Source organism: Aptenodytes forsteri, unplaced genomic scaffold (assembly GCF_000699145.1).
Source record: "Aptenodytes forsteri isolate BGI_AS27 unplaced genomic scaffold, ASM69914v1 Scaffold146, whole genome shotgun sequence".
Lineage (NCBI taxonomy): Eukaryota > Metazoa > Chordata > Aves > Sphenisciformes > Spheniscidae > Aptenodytes > Aptenodytes forsteri.
The window spans coordinates 5,416,840-5,437,075 of NW_008795128.1; the positions used below are offsets into that span (position 1 = coordinate 5,416,840).

Here is a 20,236-nt window from a genome sequence, read left to right on the forward strand (position 1 = left end):
TTCCATTTGAGCGCTGCTGTCAGAAATCTGAGCAGGCAATGGTAGCAGGGCATTTTCTGTACATTAACTTCATTACAGACTGTCCCACCATAAGTAACTGTGGGGCACGCTGCTGGGAACAGGCTGGAGAGGAACAGATCATACCACGCAAATCCAAACTGGCAGCATGTGGGAGTGGTGAGAGCTCTGCTGTTGAAGGACTGTGTACCAGCTATTGCACTCACATTTTGTCTTTGGAAAGCCGAGTACGTTCATCTGTGCTGGAGGGCAGGGAGAGCAGCAGGAAAAGGGAGTAAGTATTTGCACCAGTTCCAAAAGCCTCACACATGCACGTGCACAGGCAGTCTCACAGTCCCTCAGGAGCCAGAAATACAGCATCCCTGACCAGCACTGTTTAGCCAGTAGAGGTCTGTAGAGTAGTCCCAGCCTGAGACTGCAGCTCTGAGGCTGTGAAGGCTCAGGGTAGGTGGCAGACTGTCTGCCTGTCACAAGAGGCACCTTAACCCAGTAGAGCTGTAGGGTTTCTTGTAACTGAAGACATAGCAGCCCTCTGTCACTGTGCACGCTGGTTAATGGGGAATAGAGTAGTGGGGTTAACAGAGAGTAAAATGCCCTGTGCTGCATGGCCACAGGCGTGTATTGTTACTGTGAGCAAGATTTGTGGCTGCAGGGATAGCTTACTAATATCAGGAGTACAGGTGCATCATTGCACGGTCACGGATTGAAGATGCCTGGCCAAAGTGCTTTTTTAACAGAGTTAGAAGGTTTTGCACAGCCCTGGGACCACAACAGCAAGGTCACAAGTGACGCTGTAAATAAGTCTGTATCACCATGGGAAACGCACTGAGGTGTTGCAAAATGCTGTCTGCAAGGACAGTTGCCAGGTTGGAGTCATGGGAAGAGGGTGTGTGGCACCGAAACCCATGTTACAGTACAGACAAGGCATCAGAACAGGCCCCTGCAGCCAAGGGGAGGCAACTGGGGCATTTTCAATGAGACTGAAAGCTAATGCCCCCTCCCAAAGCTGTAAGAGACGAAACAAACTCTACCCTTTGAGAAACCCACAGGGATTGGGGAATTTACACCCTGGCCTTCGGTGACTTATTGCCACGTGGCACACGATGCAGCACACCAGGTAATGCACATTAATTCAGCGCCAGCATGCAGGGCCAGGAAGGGCATCTCTCTGACAGTCACTGCTCATGTTCCGGCTTCAGACTGCAGCTCCACATAAGGAGCATTACTGCAGAGCAGCAGGCACGGGGAGAAAGCAAACAGTATTGTTTCCCCTCAGTATCAGATTCCTACCCCAGGACCCTCCTCCAGTGTGCTACCCCAGCCACGAGCAGGATCCCTGGGCTGCAGCTGTAGCACTAGGAGTTCTTCAGCAATAACAGACAAGCTAACAAACAGAGAGGTTTGTGTGGGAGAGAGCAAGTTGCATCTCCACCAGTCTGCCATCACAAAACTGACTGAAAACAGCTGAACTAGAGGGCTGCAGAGCAGCCACCCTCTGGTCTACGCCTTGAAGGGGCACAAAGCTTTCTGGTTTTCTCAGTTGTCCCTTTGCTTTAGGGGACACCTGTACATCTGGCTCAGCAGCAGCAGTGGGGTGCCTGGTACCGCCAGGAGCCCTCAGGGAGCCAGGGACCAGCTCCAGCCCCCCAAATGGCAGCCTACACAGCACAGCATTGTGTTTCTTGTCAGAGGCTCATTAACATATCAATATTTAATCACTGCCACTAGGGCACAAAGGAAGAGGGGCTGGGGAGCAGAGGGCTTTTGAAGGTTTGCAGGAGAGGCAGCACACGTGTCAGTGGGACTGCAGGCTCGAAAGCCTGACTCCCAAGGCAGCTTGGAGGCGGGTGGGGAGAGCAGGCCATGTGCTTCTCTAGGTTTGGTTAAAGATGTCACCATGTCCCCTCAGGGACCAGCACAGTTAGTCACTTCTGCAGCATTGATGTTTTGGGGTATGGCTGGTTGGCTTTTGATTTCTTTTTCTCAGGCTCGCACACATGCTGGAAATTATACTAGCAAAGAGGCAGTTAGAGTAGTGTAAGGGGTATTTGTAAGCCTACAGCAAAAGGCATCAGCATGTCATGGCAAGCAGCTGCACTGCACACACTTACTTTGGAAAGGATTCCTCACTGTCCACCTCTACTTTTCTTTCACTCCAGCTCCTGTTTCATTTCTCCAGGTCCTGCCACCTCCTTTCTGAGAATAACTAACTGCAGCTCTCCAACCTTTCTGAGTCATTTTCCAGAGAGGCAGAGGCATTCAAGGCACCATTGTGCAACCACACAGGATACCGCAGGAGAAGACCCCACCCCAGACCTGCAGAGATCAGCCAGTGGATGCTATCTTTTTTATCTTTCTAACCCAATTGTTCACTTCCATAAACACCATCTTCATTTTAATGCTGTTAGTCCAGCCACCCCGCTGTGTCCTGTGGCAGTTAATGCCACAGGGTTGCAGTTGCCAAATGAAAGGGAACACCTCTTCATGCAGGCACACAGCTGCCTTGAGGGTGCTGAATAGCCCCAGTTGTAATTTTCTAGGGCTGGATGATTAGGTCCAAAATGCCTTTGCATTAACCTGTGCAGCATTTGATGCACACATCTTGTGTTCTCCTCTTGTCCTCTGCTTTTTTTTACATATGAAAAGCATTGCTGAACAGTTGCAGCATGCAATTTCCTATAACCCGGATGGAGCGTGTTCTGGAGTGTGAAGACAGCTTGTGCTAATAGTACAAAGAACAACTGGTGAAGAGACATGGAGCTCATTTTTTATTTCTCAGCCAGGTTTCCTACTAATGTAATTGCACCGACTCCAACCGAATTACATGGGTGTAAATCAGGATCACAGGAATTTAGGGTGAGGCGTCTATTCCCTTTCTCCTCTCCCAGCTCCTACTGTTCAGGCTCTGCAGCTGCCCTCTGCAGAATTCACCCTCTTTCTCTGTCCCTTGCATTCTCCGTCAGGTATTGTTATCCACTGGAGGTTACAGCAGGTGTTTGTACAGTGCTTTGAGATCCTCTGTCGGTGGAGGCTGCATTAAAGACAAACACCTCTCTTCAGTTCTGCCCTCCACCTTGCTGTCACTATCACCTTGCAGGATGTGCCCAAGTGAATGGCACAGTTCCTATACTGACACAAGCTGAAGGCAATACTGAAGAGCCTCCTTTTGGCTGCAAAACCAGACTGCCAGAGCTGATTGTTTGTCCAAAAAGAGGTGTTACCACACCATGGCGCTGTAGGTCCTGTGGGCAGGTCCTGTGGGCACTCCATTTCCCCCACTCTGAGCTGAAAAACACTTGTACTGAGGAGACAGAAGAATTAAGAGAAAAATAAAAAGGGTTGGTCTTTACTTGGTGCTCCACTGGGTTAAAAAGTTTTCAGCGTGGGTTCATTTTTTGCCCCTTCCTCTCCCCATCTCAACAAAAGGACGCAAGATCCTCACACAGATATTTTCACATGTAACACAGACATCTTCACAAAAAAGAGATACGAGCTGAGCCATGGAGGACTATTTTGGTGCATAGCCATTTACGCTTGCCTGGCAGGTGAGACACACACACACACATTTCCCATTCACGACTACCTCCTTTAGGGAACGGTTAAGCTATGCTTTCACTGACATTTTCCTCTGGGGCCATGGGGACTGCTCAGGGGATGAGAGAATGTACACCTTAGTGCTGTTAAACAATCACACGAGACTTTTGAATAAGCCTGTAAGGAATTCACCCTTCAGCTCATAATTAAGTGTATTGTATCTTTGTTACCAGTGTACCATGGGGTTTCCAAGAGACCATTGCCACTGCCACAGGACTCACGCTCTCCAAATCGTTATGAGTGCCATACAGAGACAGCAAGGTCTCCTGCACGGCTCCTACTGGAATTCTTCAAGCACAAGTCACTGCTTGGTACATAATCAGCTCTCTACTTCTAATGTTCACTTAAAAATTCATCTGCCATAAAGGATGTTCACAGAGTAAAGGGAGACACCATCTTTCCCAGCTATGATTTACCATAGACACAGTGCAATAAATAGGTACTTCTTGGAGTGCACTCCAAGGCTGGAGCAAGAAAAGTGGATGAGATGTGCAGCAGAAGGGGGCTTTTTTGGTTGTTTTTTTGTTTTTCTTTTTAATGAATACCTCATTACTTCCATGCTTCCTCTTCATAATCCAGATCAGCAGCTGATGGTGAAGTTTGAGAACGATCATGAAGGCTGAACCTTTATGCTCTTTGGACCACAGAGGAGCTCACTTTTGATCTCTTTAAACCTACTCGCTCACACTTTCTTGCAGAGAAATTCCTCCTAGCTCAGGATGACATTCCTGCCAGACTCTGAATGTCATCATATGGAGATCTGCTCCCACACAGAAGGGTGCAGAAAAGATGATGTGCTAATGAGCTACCTTCTTATCCCTGCTGTCAGTTCAGTGACTTTCCCTCCTCCTCCTCTTCCCTTCCCTTGAACTGCATATGTAATTGCTTTCCAGCAGCACTGCGAAGAGCCCAGTCCATCTGCAACCCTGGAATCCCTCCAGAGGGCAAAGTCTTGACTTTATGCTTCAAATTATCTTGTCTTTTCTCTAGAGAAGAAGGAAGGAAATACCAACCAGGGCACTGATGCAGCCAGACTGAGCAGTTGAAATGAGGCCAGCATCCTTTTTGCCATCGGACTACCCAGGCTGTCCTCCTGCCAGCGCTCAGCAGGCCAGTGCAAGCCTGTTGCCACCATGTCACTAGTACTGTTATTCTGCTTGGCAGTGCAACTTGTGCCTCTGAGCCTGGTCCCCTCATGCCTTTCTCAATACATTACCTAGCACCCAGCAAGTAATATAGCATCTAACACAGAATGGATAGCCCAACGCTTAACTCATCTCCCATGTTCCATAAGGAACTTTACAATTTCTGCACGCACAGGGCTCAGGCGCAGGCAAACAGGGTACTCCAACATTGCTCATACCAGTTGCCATTTAAACTTGAGCAAGCCACTTTCCCCTCCCACTCTTGCTAGGTGTAAAGTGGGGCTAATACTTACTCATCTGCCTCCAAGCGGGACAGTTAGACTCAATTAGCTAGTGTAAGAAGAGTTCTGCGCATTACTAGAGGACGCCGATGCAATGTCTGAGCCTGCTCAGGCAAGAAATATGCTCAGGCTAGAGGCAATGAATACAGCAAGGTCAACACTATAGTTCCATGGTACTTGTGGTCTACTGAAGGCATAAAACCGTTTCAGGTGTCATGGTTATCAGCATCTTTCTTTAATATCATCTCTCCATATGCAGATTAGAGCTTGCTGAGAGGCAAATGGTTCTGCTTAGGGCCCTCGGAAATGAACGAGGAGAATGAGAGATCAGCAGAGGAAAAAAACTGGTAAGTGAGAACCCTGCAGGGGAAGAGGAGCAATTTGCCTGCTCAGTTTTCTTAGAGGATCCATAGGTACAACATTTGACAAATAACAGTATCTAAGCAGTTGCTTTAATTTCTCTCATACAGAGGCAACATATCAGGAAAAAGATTTGTCAATAAAAATTTTACGAAAACCAATTATGCTTTCAAACTGTGTTGTTCCCCAACTCCCTTGTTTATGAAATCTATGCCAGCCTTTTTTAGCTTTTTCAATTTAAAGGATCATATTGAGAGGTCAACACTGTTTTCTGCCCTGACATTGTTTCTCAGTTTCCCATTTATAGCTGCTTTCTCACTAGCCTGGCCACAGAGTATGAAATTATTTCTTTTCAAATCCAGTGCACTAGGTTCTCAGCAAACAGCAGAGAAAAACTAGGGGATTCAGCTTGTAACTATTTTGATCTGATGTCTTCTGGGAAAAGGCACACGTAGTCACCAGCTGGCCTTCCCACATGGATTTCTCCCACTTTAGGGCTCTTTAGATGTTCTTTACTGCTAATGCTCAGCCGTCTGATGCAACCTTTGCTACATATATCACCAATACTGTAACATGCCACAATGACCCTTCCACTCAGGTACCGAGCCCTCTCGCCGCACAGTGCGTTCCAGCATGAGCAATATGGAAAACATGAAGCTATTGCACAACCATACCATGACACCTTTCTTCCATTACCTCCAGCACAGCATCTTGCAATTCCTTTTTAATTGCTGTCATAATCTTTCTCTACCACATATATATCTAAAGAACAGCCAAAAAATAGCTCAAAGACAATAGACAAATTCTGTTACAGAAAAGTGGCTGAAGTTTGACAGAAGGGCTCCTTCTCAGGCTGAAGGTTTCACAGAGGATGCTATGGAGTCTAGTTTTGACTCTTCTTTGGTGCAGAACTCATTATTGTGACAGAACTAGAAGACTTCACACCTGCTGATGTTTGAAAGAAGGTGCACAGCAGAGCTATATTTATGTTCAACATACACCAAGTCACCCTGGCTTGAAGGGAGGAAGAGAAAAGACCCAGTTCTTGGCTTAGATTTGCTCTCTTGTATTTGTACTGCTTGACTGCAAGAAGTGCAGTATGTAGGCTTTGCATTAGATGAGTGGAGCCCTCTTCAGCTACATCCATCACCACTTTGGGCCACTCCATCACCTTGCAGCAAAATCTGAATCCTTGCTGCTGTTGCACTTAATCTGCCTACCCATGTATCCATCCACAATTACTCATTCGTAGCCAAGCCCTTGACATGCAACAGCTGTCTGCTCTCCTCCCCTCTGTCTGCTCACCCATGGAAATCCAAGGGCTAAGAAATCCCAGGGCTCTACTGTGTTGCTTTGCACTACATGGCAGTGCAAACTTGGAAAGCCAGTTTAATGAGGCAGCTAAGAAAGAGGAATGCTTGGAGGTGGATGTGCACTCTACACTGCTGTGCCATCAGATGTCAGCTTAACCTGTTGAGTAACAGTTTGCTTGCCCTGCTCATTTAGGCTAAAATGTATACACACAACCCTGCCAGCAGGTCTGGAGAGGCAGTAGGAAAAAGCTGTGACAGATCAAGTGCAGTGAACTTTCCCACCAGCTGGATTTAGAAGAGAACAGCCATCCACAGCCTTCATTCAAGGGGATTTCATATTACAGGCTCCCATTTCAGCACAGAAGGTAACAAAGTGGGGGATAGGAGAGGAATAGGTGGCCAATGATTCAACTAGAGATGCAGCATTAAACGGTCCCTGGACAACAGTTTGATCACCTCAGCCATCTCCAGGATTGGAGAGAAAAGGCACTGGCAGATTTGCAGGGATTCTTCATACCTCCGACTCTGAAGGCATCTGTTATGCGTAGACTCAGATTCAAATTAAAGGAATCACTAACTGCTTAATCTTAAGCACGTGATTAAGTTCAGCATCAAGTGATTTAAACACATTCTTAACAGTCTTCACCCAGAAACCTCTGATAATTTTGATAGAGTCTTGCTTTAGTAAGATCCTTATTTTCTTGTGTAAGCTTTAAAACATAATGGGGTCTGGTCATAACATTATACATGCAGATGGTCAGTCCGTGAGCGGACAGCACTGTGACTGCCCATTCCTGTTTGAAGCAGTGGAATATGGAATAAAGCTAAGGAATTTGGCATTAGCCTGCAGTGACAGACTTTAGGAATAAGTCTCCGCCAACCAAGATCCTAGAAAGCAGAACACTACTGTCCTCTCACCCTGCATCCACCTCCGCATTAAGCCTCTCTCCCCCAGACAGTCCCTAGGCGCTCCAGCTGACATTGCAAGCTACCTGCTGCTAAAGGCCAGGGTCTTGGCAGGTTGTAGCCAAGCGCTATGGGATTGGAGGTTGTGAGATTAAAGGGCGATTTAAAAAAGAGAAAACGATTATCCTAAAGAATCATTAGCCTCTTAAAGGGCTATAAGGCAACAGCCTTCCTATCTTAGCTGGCATGGATTTCCTAAAATGGGACTTCTACTAGAGAAGACTAAAATATATTGGAAAGATCCCACTGTACTGCAACATGATATGTATGTGTACCCCACAAAATTAAGAATGGGCTGTGCATGTCCCAGCACTGCTGACAGCGATTTCACATTCACCAGAAGCTGGAATGCAAGCAGCTGTACAACCACTTTGTTATAATTGTCTGGGGACTCTGGGGTAAGAGGTTGTTTATTTTCCTACAGGAAAGCTGGACTCAAGGAACTGGTTTCTATCCAATACACACAGGTAACAGGACAGAGAGTCTTTCCTCAATGGTGCAATCTGTACCAAGGTGGAGTTCACACATCTTTGAGGGTTTAAAATACACGTGTTAGCTGAGAGTTGTGAAATCTTATACCACGGATACCATCAAGGGAACGTTTCAAGGCTTTTCCTTGAAATGAGAGGAGGAAAATACCTATCAAAAACCCCTGACATTTTCAGCTGTTTTCCTGGCACCGGTCTAGTGTTCCCACCTCACAAAAATCTGGCTGTGCTCTCCTTAGCCTGATGTAACCTCAGGCTATGTGTAACACCAGAGTTAGTAAACAAGCGGTGACGATGCCCCTGCTTGTGTACAGCATTCCAGTCCAATCATTACATCATGTACCAATCACTCAGGTTATGACTTTGATATTCCACTGACACACCAGTCAGCCTCCAGCATCCATGCGACCAGAGTGCCCACAGCTTTAGTCTGCCTGAGGAGAAGATTCTCCATAGTCAGCACTGTACAGCTCACTGACAGATCTCACGCTGGCCATTAAACAGGCAGAGTGCCCTGGTACAATCTGGATCCAGATTCATCCAAACTACATCGCACTTCACCCTGTGTTGTTATGACTGGCTGAGTGGCTCTGGGGGATGACTGCTACAGATGAGGTACAGGGCTGCAGGTGGAATTCAGATTGGATTAATTTAAGTAGATTACTTGTAAAAAGCACATAAGCCACATCAACCTCACTTCTCCCTCTTCTCCACCTCCCCTCAAAAAAGCCCCATTGTTTTTTAAGAGCCCAATATGCCCAGATGTCTGTATCCCTGCACCCACACTACCCTTTACTCCAGCCAAGGCAGATAAACTGCACTTACATTCTGATCTGGTGACATTGTCACTATCGCCATGCACAGACAGACATAACTAGGCAGGGTATTTGGCACTGGGAAGATATACCACAGCACCTTGAACTACCAAAGAGCTGCTGAGAGCTGACATTAGAGCAGGAAGAGTGACAAGGAAAACTCTGGCCCTGGTATAAATAGATGAAGCTACTGAATTCAGCATGGCTAAGTTTAGCTTCTGCTCTTCGGTCAGTTCAAAAAAGTTCAGCATGTAGCAGGGTCTGAGATAAGACAAGGTTAGGAACATAAGAAGAATTAAAATCTGCAATGAGACATGTCATGGCAGAGCTGGAAAAGGTTAGTGCCAGGTCAAGATCAATAGCAGAACCAGAGCAGATGGAGAAAAACAATCTCATAGGGAATATTGATAGGTCAGAGTCAGCCAAGAGAGGAGCAACATCAGGACATGGTCAGTGAGTGCAGGAAAAAGTTCAGACTATGCCACTGCAGCCACATGCACGGAGGAGTTACCCAAGCAGACATGAGAACAGGCTAACATTAAATACCTTGTTCTGTCAACACTGGATGCTGTTTTCAGCCACGGGAATTAAACCACTGGCAAAGTATGACAGCTCTTGATGGAGCAGAACTCTATCTGCTGGTGCCTACAGGTCACTGATAGCTGAGGAACTCCTAAGGGGAGCTCAAATGCCTTCACTAGTGATCTTAACCAGCCAAGAGCTTGGTCACTGCCAGCCTATATCATTTTGCCGTCAATCTCACAGCTACTGTGTGGCCCAGTGCCTGTCCCTTGAGTCACCAAGTTCCCTGCGCAGAAGGGGATGCAATGTCACATGAGTCACTTTCCTGTTGCCTCCCAATTAGGAGCACGGACCACAGAACTGCACGGTCAACGCTTCCCACACATGGTTTACATGGCGAGGAGGTGCAGTGGGAACGCCTTCCCTGCACCTAGAAAAGCTGTCAAGTAACCCTTCCCTACCGTGCATTAGACCAAGAGGCTGGCAGTGGCCTTCTCACATTTGCACTGGGAGCAAGGAAGCTGTAACTGGTTAACGGACTGGCTGTTCAGGGCTGCAGGAGCCCTGCTTTCTTAGGCATTCAGACACAGCATGGCAACACAGCTACCATTTCATGCAAAACGCACCTGTGCCTTATTATGCCGAGGGGCCAAAAGCAAAGGACACCGCCTCTGGGTAGTGACTTCTTGTTTTTGCCTGGAGAAGGGAGGTGAAGTCAGTGCCTCCAGGTACAGGCATGTCTAGATGACACAAAGCTAGGGCAGAAACACCAGCAATCACAGTAAGCCCAGCTGGTACAGCCATGCAGTCCAAGGCTCTTTGCACTGACAGTGCCATGAGTCACAAGCAGTAGAGGTAGAGCAGCCCAGCGGCTCCCGGTCTTCATACGTGCCTGGAGTCAGCTTCCCCGAAACACACTCCCTTGCACAGTGCAGCCACAGGGAATTCACCCCAATTTATGCTAATGCTCTGACTCACCCTGTTGATCAGCCTCCCTCTTTGCAGCCACTACAACAGCAGTCTTGGCCGGGCAGTCAAGTGCCTGAAGCCTGGCCACTGGTGTTCCTCCTACCTGCCTTCTGTTACCACCACAGCCTGTGACTTGATGCAATATGCCCTCACGAGCCTTCTGCTTCCATCTTAGTGCAGGACAGCACAACCATTCTGCCACATGGCCCAGATTTTTCATACGGGGCAGAAAGGAAACTTTCCCTCCCCAAAAAGAGCACAGTAAGACACAGGTATGGCTCTTTTTCTTTTTAAAGCCAAACCCAGACTTCAAAGAGGCTGCGACCAGAGCCATTGCCAGTCTTGTAACAGACCACAAAAATCATTACTTCTCTTAAAAAGAAAATCCATTTTATTTCACTAGAAAAATTCTGTTCCCACATGGGCTACAGCTGCCCTTTCTGACCTCTCATTCCAGAGGGCTTGGAAGCATCATATCTCCTAAACTGAGCTGAAAGAGGTTTAATGTTGAAATTATTTTATCTTCATCATCTTTAATAGTTTTTAAGTATTTGAGAGTCATTATATCCCCATGATGGAAGTGAAAACACCAAGCTTTCAAATGCTGCTACAGTGAACTGCCATAAAGGTTATGAAGCGTGGAACGCACCAGGACCACCCAGGATGGGTCACAGCCAACACGCACAACAGCTCTGTCCAGGCAGATGCTTTTCCTATTTTGGTCTTGCGTGTGGTTGAGCGTAGGACAATGCCCATTACTGGCCATACAGAAAGTCCAACAGCTACTGATTACTTTTGAGTACTCTCAGCTGCCCAGCCATGCAAGTTCTTGCTGTCCCCACATGCAAGATGGTCGCAGGCATTTGACTTCACAGAGCAGCATGACTGGCACCTGGGTTACAGGCAGGAGCACATCCAGCTTTGGAGAGATGCTCAAGAACTGACCGCTGGCCCACAGCATGGAAAGGATGGTCTGGACAGACTGATGGGCAGCACATGTTACTTATGCATTTGTGCTCTAGGCTGAACGAGAGTGTTTCTGTGGAACCTGCACGTATTCATGCAAGTCCTCCATGCCTGTTATCCTGGCACTCAGCTTTGTCTTCTGGGGCAGAGAGACAGCCTGATCTGACACACAGATGCTCTCTCTGAATTAAAAGAGCTGGCAGAACTTGCTTATCATATTTGCCAGGGCACCACAAGGAAGACAGGCAACGCTTAGCAGGTGTGTGAGTCATTTCTTGGCTTATTAAGTGTTTTTTCCATAACATTTTGTTCTAAATAAATAGCATTGTGCTTTAAGGAAGGTGGTGATCATTGGCACATTCTGCTCCTCGTCTTTGGGAAGAGCACCTATAATTAGTAAGGACAGATCTTCAGATCTGCTGGGCTAATCACAAAGAGATTCAGCAAGGGAAACTGCAGACCTAGGTTACCAAATTAAAGGGAGAAGAAAGCAGGGTTTTATCTTGAGACAGCTGAGAACTAAGGGCCCAAAACTTAAGTGGACATGATTTAGGAAATCACAAAAGGAGTGGAGTTACTGTTGAGCCAGAATCTGTCCTATTAATACCACAAAACCAAACATGTTAGCTCACATACAACACATCTACAGCTATTTTTCAAACCTCAAACAGTTCTCAATATAGGTGCCAGAGGTACTAAAATATAAAGACAAATATTTTCAGCTGTTTATTATAGGAATTCTCCCCAGGACTGCAAATTCCCTTCAGACAGAGACATAGTCTTAACATCAGAACACAAAATTCTACCCAGTGTGGCCATGTTTAAAGCAAAGTCTTTCAGTATTTGTCACTAACAATAATCTGCTTGGCATGAGCCACAACTTCAGGACCATTCAGGGTTTTTTGTCACCGCAACCAGACTTTTAGTAATTCTAGAAATAAGCAAATCTCATTTGCTGATACAACAGCATAAAACACTTTGTCTTCCTCTGCATTAAGCATCACGTTAGCTAGCTCAGTTGCTTGCAGCAACACTCAAATGTTCAAAACGGTGAAATGCAATGTAAGTGAGGCATACTTATGCATTAGAAACTGTAAAGGAGAAAGGATCCAGTGAAGGAGCAGCTTCTTATCAAGATAGCTACTTATTTCTGTTTTGCCACACTGATCCATAAGTCCCACACGGTGAGTGGTTGGTTTATTGCTTTGATTGGATGGTCAACACACACATCTTCCTGCCCTGGAGCAATCAAGAGTCTAAACAGAAGCACTGTTACTATCCTCCGTTTTGCCTTGATAAGGATTTGGATGAATGGGTAGCAGGTGGGTTTCCTTTCTCTCTCAGATGAAGACTACCAGTGACTGCTGCAGGTGCAAAACCTTCCCTCTGGCCACAGCAAGGAGGGGCAGGGCTGCTGGGGGACTGGCTGCTCTCCTTGCAGTAGGGCATGCTGGCCTCCACCAGCTGGCTGGTAGAGGGAGGATTTGGTTCCTCTTTGTGCTGCTTAGTCTCATTCCAGACTTCACCCTTACTCTCTCTTTACAGGCCTTTCTCACATCTCTTTAGCTGTGTGGATTATGGGCTTTGTTCCCAAGAAGAAGCCTCTTGTGTTGTTGCTACACTTGAGAACCTGCTGCTTCCTGTCTTCAGAAAGCGTGCTGGCTAGTTCTGGTCCTTTCTTAAAGCTTGGTGACAGACCTCGTAGCTCACTTCTCTGCTGGCAAGTAGAACATGAATTTCAACCTCCTTCCACCCTTCAAAACTCCAGATGATGCTGCAATGTCACCTTGTTTGGTGTTTCTCAGTAGTCAGGGGATGAGATGGTGCTTCAGGGTTTGTATTTGTTCTGCAGCTCTTGCTTTGCTGTTAGTACATCAATCAGATATTTCAGAACTCTCAGTTTGTGCCTGTTTGGGGCTTTGTGGTCATCCTCTAGCTAGCTGCATCTTGGGTTTAGTAGAAAATGAATCCATAACATCTAGGCCACAGAAAAGCAACGCTTGTTATGAAGATGCTGTGACGATGTGGGCAAGAACAGCTGCAAGCAAGTCAGGACAAAACCTTATCATTGCAAACTGATGAAGCCTTTCTGACACCACAAACCTGTGGAAGTTCTGCAGCTTGGCTCCAACTGACTGAGGCTACATGCCGGCTATTTCCTGTGATGCTCCTGAAGTGGAAACTTTCTGCTCTTCAAACAAGAGCATTGGATGGAAAGGCACTGTAGGTAATAGATATAATGACATCACATAATCTCTGTTGCAGTTAAATCTACATAAAGTAGTTATTTTTCTGTTATTGGTTCTTCATCTGGAGAGTGGGGGGGTACAATTTTAAAAACTTGCTGCTTAGGAAAGCAAAAAACTTGCAGGTTAGGAAATTGTTTTCAACCTCCAGGCTACGCCACTCACGTCCAGTTAATGCTCATACGCTTTTGTGCCAATTCAGTTTGAATAACAGCTCCCTTCTCCTCTTTCCCCCAGTCACCAGGATAAACCCCATGATGTAAACCAGTCCTATTTCCCTGTTTACATATGGCCAGACTAAGCAAGTCCAGAATCCTCTAGGAGGGAGGGCTCTTCATCCCTTCGATCAGCCTAATAGCTCTTCCCTGTTCTGTCCATGCTTTCATCTTTCTTTTGAACTGTGAACAGTCTTTCAGTTGCAGCTTCAGCAGGGTATTGTGCAACAGCATTAACTCTTGTTGATTTGGCAGGTGTTCCCCTCATGCAGCCCAGAACCACACTGGGCTCAAAATAACAGTACCCAGTTAATGCCCCCCAGTTTTCCTCTCTTATCCAGTGCAGTCATCTCCCCTTTAACAGGTCCTGCCTGCATCTCACCTAATAGCTTGTCATGCATTACCCTATTAAATACTTCGCTGAAGCCTAGACAAACTACATCTGCACATTCTCTTCTCTGCAAAAGTCAATTATCGAAGACAGCTGTGAAGTTAGTCTGCAGTGAAGTGTTTTGCTAAGTCCATTGTGTATTTCAACTATATTTGCATCCTGAGTGATTCTTTCTGTCAAAGCACATAATAGAAAGATTTGTGTGTTACTGAGGTCAGGCTAACAGGTCTTCAGTTTGCTACATTGCATTTTATTTTTCATGTCTCAAATACAGGCACTGCTTGCTATTTTCCAGTCATGTGGTACCTGCCCCACTTAGATATATTTACATTCCTTGCTAATAAACTCTTGGTTTGTGACTGTTCTTTAACCTCCCTTGACACAAGCACCAGGAGTTCTTAGAACTGTGCTTTTGCTTTCTTTTGCTTCAGATGTGGTATTTTTTTAAAAGCCTCATAACGATCACCATCCTGTCTTTTATTGGTTTGCATCTAAGCTATCTTTAGTCTTGACAGTCATATTGCTGCCTGTTATCTCACTTCTTTCTTGATCCTCTTTTTATTTGACTAGAAAGCTTCTTACTGAGTTTTAAACTCTTTGCAACGTGTAAATTACCCGTAAGTTCTGCAGCTCTTGCTTCATTCCATAGCAAAGTGCCAAAACAGAGGTTTCTCTGTTGCATTATTCCTTTTCCATCCTGTATGAGCTCCCTATTATTTCTTAAACCCTTTTTGAAATCAGCCGGTTACTTCCCTAAACACTTTTCCTTCCCTGCTTAGGATGCAAGTCGTAGATTGCTTTCTACCTTTGACTTAAAATTCTGAGGGTCTTCCACATTTCTGTCTTTGGACTCTTCAGTCTACCTGCTTGTACTAACCAGTTCCTTCAGGTTTTTCTCAAATCTGCTTTGTTAAAATTTTAGCTGTAAACCCATTTTTCTTCTCTTTATACTGGAAGAGAAACTAAACCATCTCCTGAAGTGAAACTAAATGACAACACTAAATCAGCCTGGATAAGGTGCTGGCATTTACAGTCAAGGCTGAGGTTCCCAGCCCAAGCCATGTGAGCCCATGCCTCCTCCATCTGTGTCTCACCTTAAAGCTGCCAACGTGGACATGACTCCTCAAAATGCCCTTCTAGGTGTCAGCGTAGTGTCTGGGCAGCAGAGTAAGGCCATGGGGAGCGAAGAGCAGGGAGTTACACTGCACCGAAGCATGAGCCAATCTAGTTCACGGCTTGCAGCCTGGCACCCAGATGAGCTCCTAGGCTTGGGATGCTATGGGCTCAAGCAAAAGGGGTTTCCAGCAGGTCTGTACTCAGCTTTTACGTTCGGTATCCAATTTGCTCATCCCTCAAGCTGTGCTAGTAGGAAGTGTTTGAGTTTCTTTCCTACCCTAAAGGAAGAAAAGACAAAATTCCCTAAGCTCCTGCTACAACCCTCCACACTGTCTCCTCAGTCTCTGCTCACTATGTCTGCCTTTAACCAAGATAAAATCCAGCCTGAAATTGGAGTTCTGATTCTTCATGGAGAAGTTCTTTATGGACCAGTACTGGGGGGACCTCAGTATCAGTCAGCAACGTGGAGCGTGACAGAGGGGCAGGGTGACCAGAGCAACAGAGGCCAGCTTCTGCCAGCAGGGTCAAAATTGCCCACCAGCTTGAAGTGAGAATGGGAGGGGAAAAAGCATAGTGCAGCAGATCACTTTGGTGTACAAGACTCAAAAGCCAAAACGATAATGCTGGGTTTTCTTCAGAGGACTTCTCAGTCAACTACCAGGCCACTGGGGATTGATGGCATGTTAAAATGCTCTTTGGATCTATGGATTTTTTTTTTCCCCCCCCTCACATAACAAATTCAAATACAAATCAAGTTTGTCATGGCTCAGTCGAGTTTGTCATTCCCATCTATGGGCATTCATTTGGGATATGAATTGGGCACACTGCAGAAACTACCAACACAGCTGACAACAGTCAGAGCTGTAGCAGCCATAGGGGTGAACAGACTGAACATGGAGTGGGTCAGCATCAGCAGCAGCTTAAGTTCTGTCCTGCAGAAGAATCCCCCAAACTATTAATCCTATTATTAGTGTTGACATGCAGGCCTCCTAAATGTGGAGACTGGTTTTCCTGCCTTGTTTGATTTCCACCTGAATGGTGCTTTGTATGTACAGTTTCCTTGTCCTAGATACGCAGACTTTGTTTTTCAGTCTGGTGTCCTTACAGTACTGTATCTACTAGAGTTTAGGGTTGTTCTCTTTAAAGTGCTGGTGTGTCCTTTGCCATTTTTTCTTCTCTTTGCTCGGGACTGAATTTAACCCCACGAGTTAAAGCATTTAACAACGAAAGTGCATTCCTTTTGGATGTAGCAAACAAATCCAAATACACCCCTGCCTACTGTTCCATACATCATTCCTGATCCCCAAGCTTTAATACGGAAGCTTTGACAATGCCACTTCTGTATTTCCATGTTTGAAACAAGGATGACTGCATATTTATATGGTAAGTGTTCACATCTGGAGGAGATTTGTAAATGCCGTGAGAATTGGAGTCAACAAACAGAAGTGAGTAAGACCCCTGGTGATGCACATGGATATGGCATTGTGAATATCAGGGGAATAGTACTGATTTACATCGCTTTAAAACGTCTGTGGCATTGTTTGAACCTCACCTCCAATTGCAGTAGCTGTAATCTTTACTGAAGCCTTAGGGAAAAGGGGCAGATTTATTTTTTAGATTCTCCTGTCTGCTCACTATAGAGAGAGGAAAGCAGTGCCAAGCTGTGGGAGGAAGATGTGGTGGTACCTGGAAATGAACTGGCAATCCTCCTGTCCCCAGCTGGTATTTTCTGAATAGAACAACTTTTGGTAAAAGCCAGTGTGTGCCCTCAGCTTATTAAAGCAAATGAGAGCCTGAAACGCAAGATGAAGCTAATGACAGTTTTAATCCACTGCTACGTGTCACGCCAGCCCTGTTGATTCCTCTGGCTCTGGGGTGATTCACCACTCTCCTGAAAAACAGGCAGATCTGGCACTGTTAGTCACCCGGCACTAACATGGGAACGCTCACTCTGGGGAAGCAGAGCATATACTGCTAAAGGGAAACTAGCTCCTCCTTTTCCCAAAAGCTGGAAAAAACAGTTTCAGGATGTAACAAATAAAGCTACGATTGCCTTTTTCTCCTTCCTAAAGGTTTCCAGGCCAAAATAAAAATTCTTTCTGCTGTTAAGCATTTTTTAATTATAATTAACAGAGTATGACCATTATCTCCCATTCCTTTTCCCCTTAGTCACTTTAAACTGTTGAAGTCCTATTTTTTTTCTCTCTCCTTTTGTTGTACTCCTGAATCTACCTCATGTTCCTTAACAGTTAACTCCATTGCCGCTCCACATCCTCCGTCACACCTGTTTGAGCATTCCTGTGGTTTAGTTTGGCAGGCCGTTCTCCTTGCCTTATGAATGCAAGCTCCAACAACACTAACAGACACTAAATCCTCTCCTTAGTATCCACCTGCTTTACTTGCATAGCTGCATCTATACCATCTGCAAGATGCCTCTTCTGCTCAGCCCTTCACCCCTGGTGATCCTCATGCCCTTTGGTTTATTTAACCAAAGTACAATAAAGGTACAGTCAGTAACAAGAAATGGATTAATGAAAGCTTGAAACAAAAAAAAATTCTTAACCTCTTGCTGTATATGCCACAACTTCAATAACAGTCTTCCCCCAGGCTGTGGTCCTAATGATGAAGCAATATCCCAATGTCTTTACACAAGAAAATCAGGGACTTGACTTCAAAAGGAGTTTCTAACCTCATACCTGATTGATCTGGGTGTAACAGCACTGAAGGGAGCAGAGATCTGTAGTGTTTAACTGGTGCGGGATCTGAAGCTGGTCCGCTAAGGCTTTTGCTTTAGGCATTGGCTCTCTGTTGCAAATCTGACCGAGCTATGTAGCACAGCCTTTTGGCAAAGACAGACATACAATTGAGACAGCTCTGCAATGGAAAGGAGCAATTTTTCTCCCCCGTCAGCAAGCATGCAGTCACTTCCCAGTAGCATATTTTTTATTTCTTGATCCATTTTTCCTTAGCTTGTACTAGCAGGTATCTAGTGCTTCATTTGCGAGACATGCACAATCCAGCGCGCTTCTCAGATGGGTAAAATTCACATCCTGGGGAAAGCTGAAGAAAGAGGTTAGATTTTTTTTTACTGGTATCACTAAGACCAGAACCTAGCAAGAGCTTCTTCAGCTTATCTTTTAGACACTGATTTGTCTGTTACTGTTTGTGCCCTTGCTTGATAAGGATGATGCAGCTACAGCCAAATGTTTTAATGCATTTATTAACTACATATTGGGGTTTTGCTCATATTTCCTTGATTTTAGCAGGAGAACACTAAGAACTAAAGAACTGAATATGAAAAATATACGCTTGCTGCAATGGGACACAGAGGACTAGTTTAATTCCCAGATGAAACTGGTTTCATTTGATTGAAAGGCCACACTATTTTAGCATTGACAAATTGCATGGCTAAGGCAGGAGTCGTGTATCTTAGCAGCCAGGATCCACAAGACTGAAAATGTAAGGCTAGAGATTTATTTCTTGTTTTGCCAAGCAGAGCTTTGATACAGACAGCTGCTAAGAAGAACACTTTCGAGAGCACTTTCTTGTCTGTGACTAAGGCCTCCGAGTACAGCAGCTGTACAAACAGGGGATGGATTCACATTCTGCCTATGGAGAGGGACCAGTGGGGAAGGAGTAAGAGGCTGCAAGCCTGTAACGGCATGGGTGTGCGCGGTGTGAAGGGCTGGGAGGACGCAGCGCCAACCCCATACCTTTGAGCCTGAGTAAGACAGAGAAGGTGACTGGGAACAGCGCAAGTGGAGAGGAAAATTAAGGAGCTTTGGGCTCTGTTAAGGCTGACCTTGTGAAGGGTCATGCAAGGTGACAAGTCAGAGACTCAGTCATGCAGGACAGGAGAGAAGGGCATGCTGCGTAAGGCACGGCACAGCAGGACAGATGTGAGCACCATGCAGGCTGTTGATGTCACCCATGGTGAACGTGCCAAGGTACAGGGAGCACCCACTACAGTCTGTGTGCATTGTAGCTGCAACGCCCTGTTAAGTGGAATGGAAAGATGGGTGCTGGTTGGATGGAACCCAACAGGAAACTAAAGAAAAGACTGTAAATAGACTGTTTGGAGTGATTAGATGCAGAGGACAAGAACAATAATGAGAAATGCTTCTATAAAAATATCTCAATGGTTTTGCGTCTCATTCTTTCTCCCCCTTCTCTCTCCTGCTACCAAAATGAACAACTTTGTAATTTGAGCCCATCTCTTTAGCTGGGCTCTTTAGCCATCTCACAGCCTGCTTAGAGCTGATTTACAGCTGGGTCTCAATCTCATACACAGACAGCTCTTGGACCCATCTACATAACAAATGTTACATATTACAAGCCCACACTCCAGCCTGGATTTAGTACAAGGGAAAATGCACTCAATGGCCGGATTCAGCACCATTTCCTTGCATTTGTGTGGATTTTATTGCTCTGTTTCACCTATGTGCCTTACGCCTCAGCCCTGTTGACATCAGGAGCTGTCGCTTCACCCAGTAATACTAACTGCTCGGTTTTCCAACGCAGTAGCTCACGTTCTTGGATGAAGCCAAACCTGGCAGGCTCCTGAGGAGGGTTTGCCCGCTCATTCCACCCCAGTTTCTCCCTTTTGGGCACGGCGCGGTCTGCTCCATCCACCCCAGGACCGCGGCACTGGCCGGGCAGCATCGCCGGGGATGAGCAGGCACTCATCCCTGCCCGCAGGGGTCCGACAGCGGGTGATCCCCTGCGATCACCAGGCGGGAATCTCGCAGACGACGCCGTGTTCCCGCGGCAGCTTTCACCGAGCGCTGACAGAACAGGCCGATCCCTCAGCTCCCACCAGGCCCCGTCTCCC

The 20,236-nt window shown here is 46.0% G+C and overlaps 1 protein-coding gene and 1 long non-coding RNA gene across 2 annotated transcripts in view; one reads left to right on the plus strand and one right to left on the minus strand.

The window, feature by feature from the left end:
- Positions 1-2,763: 2,763 nt before the first annotated feature.
- Positions 2,764-9,753, minus strand: LOC103897499. The gene is made up of 2 exons (XR_657492.2): positions 9,527-9,753; positions 2,764-3,319 (listed from the first exon to the last, which is right to left on the minus strand). It is a non-coding gene; the product is annotated as an uncharacterized LOC103897499 (long non-coding RNA).
- Positions 9,754-19,220: 9,467 nt separating this feature from the next.
- CHAC1 (ChaC glutathione specific gamma-glutamylcyclotransferase 1) overlaps positions 19,221-20,236 on the plus strand; it is a 3,832-nt gene continuing 2,816 nt past the window's right edge. Inside the window, exon 1 of the mRNA XM_009277602.1 lies at positions 19,221-19,352. Within this exon, the coding sequence (XP_009275877.1) occupies positions 19,221-19,352 (132 nt within the window). The remainder of the gene's footprint in view (positions 19,353-20,236) is intronic.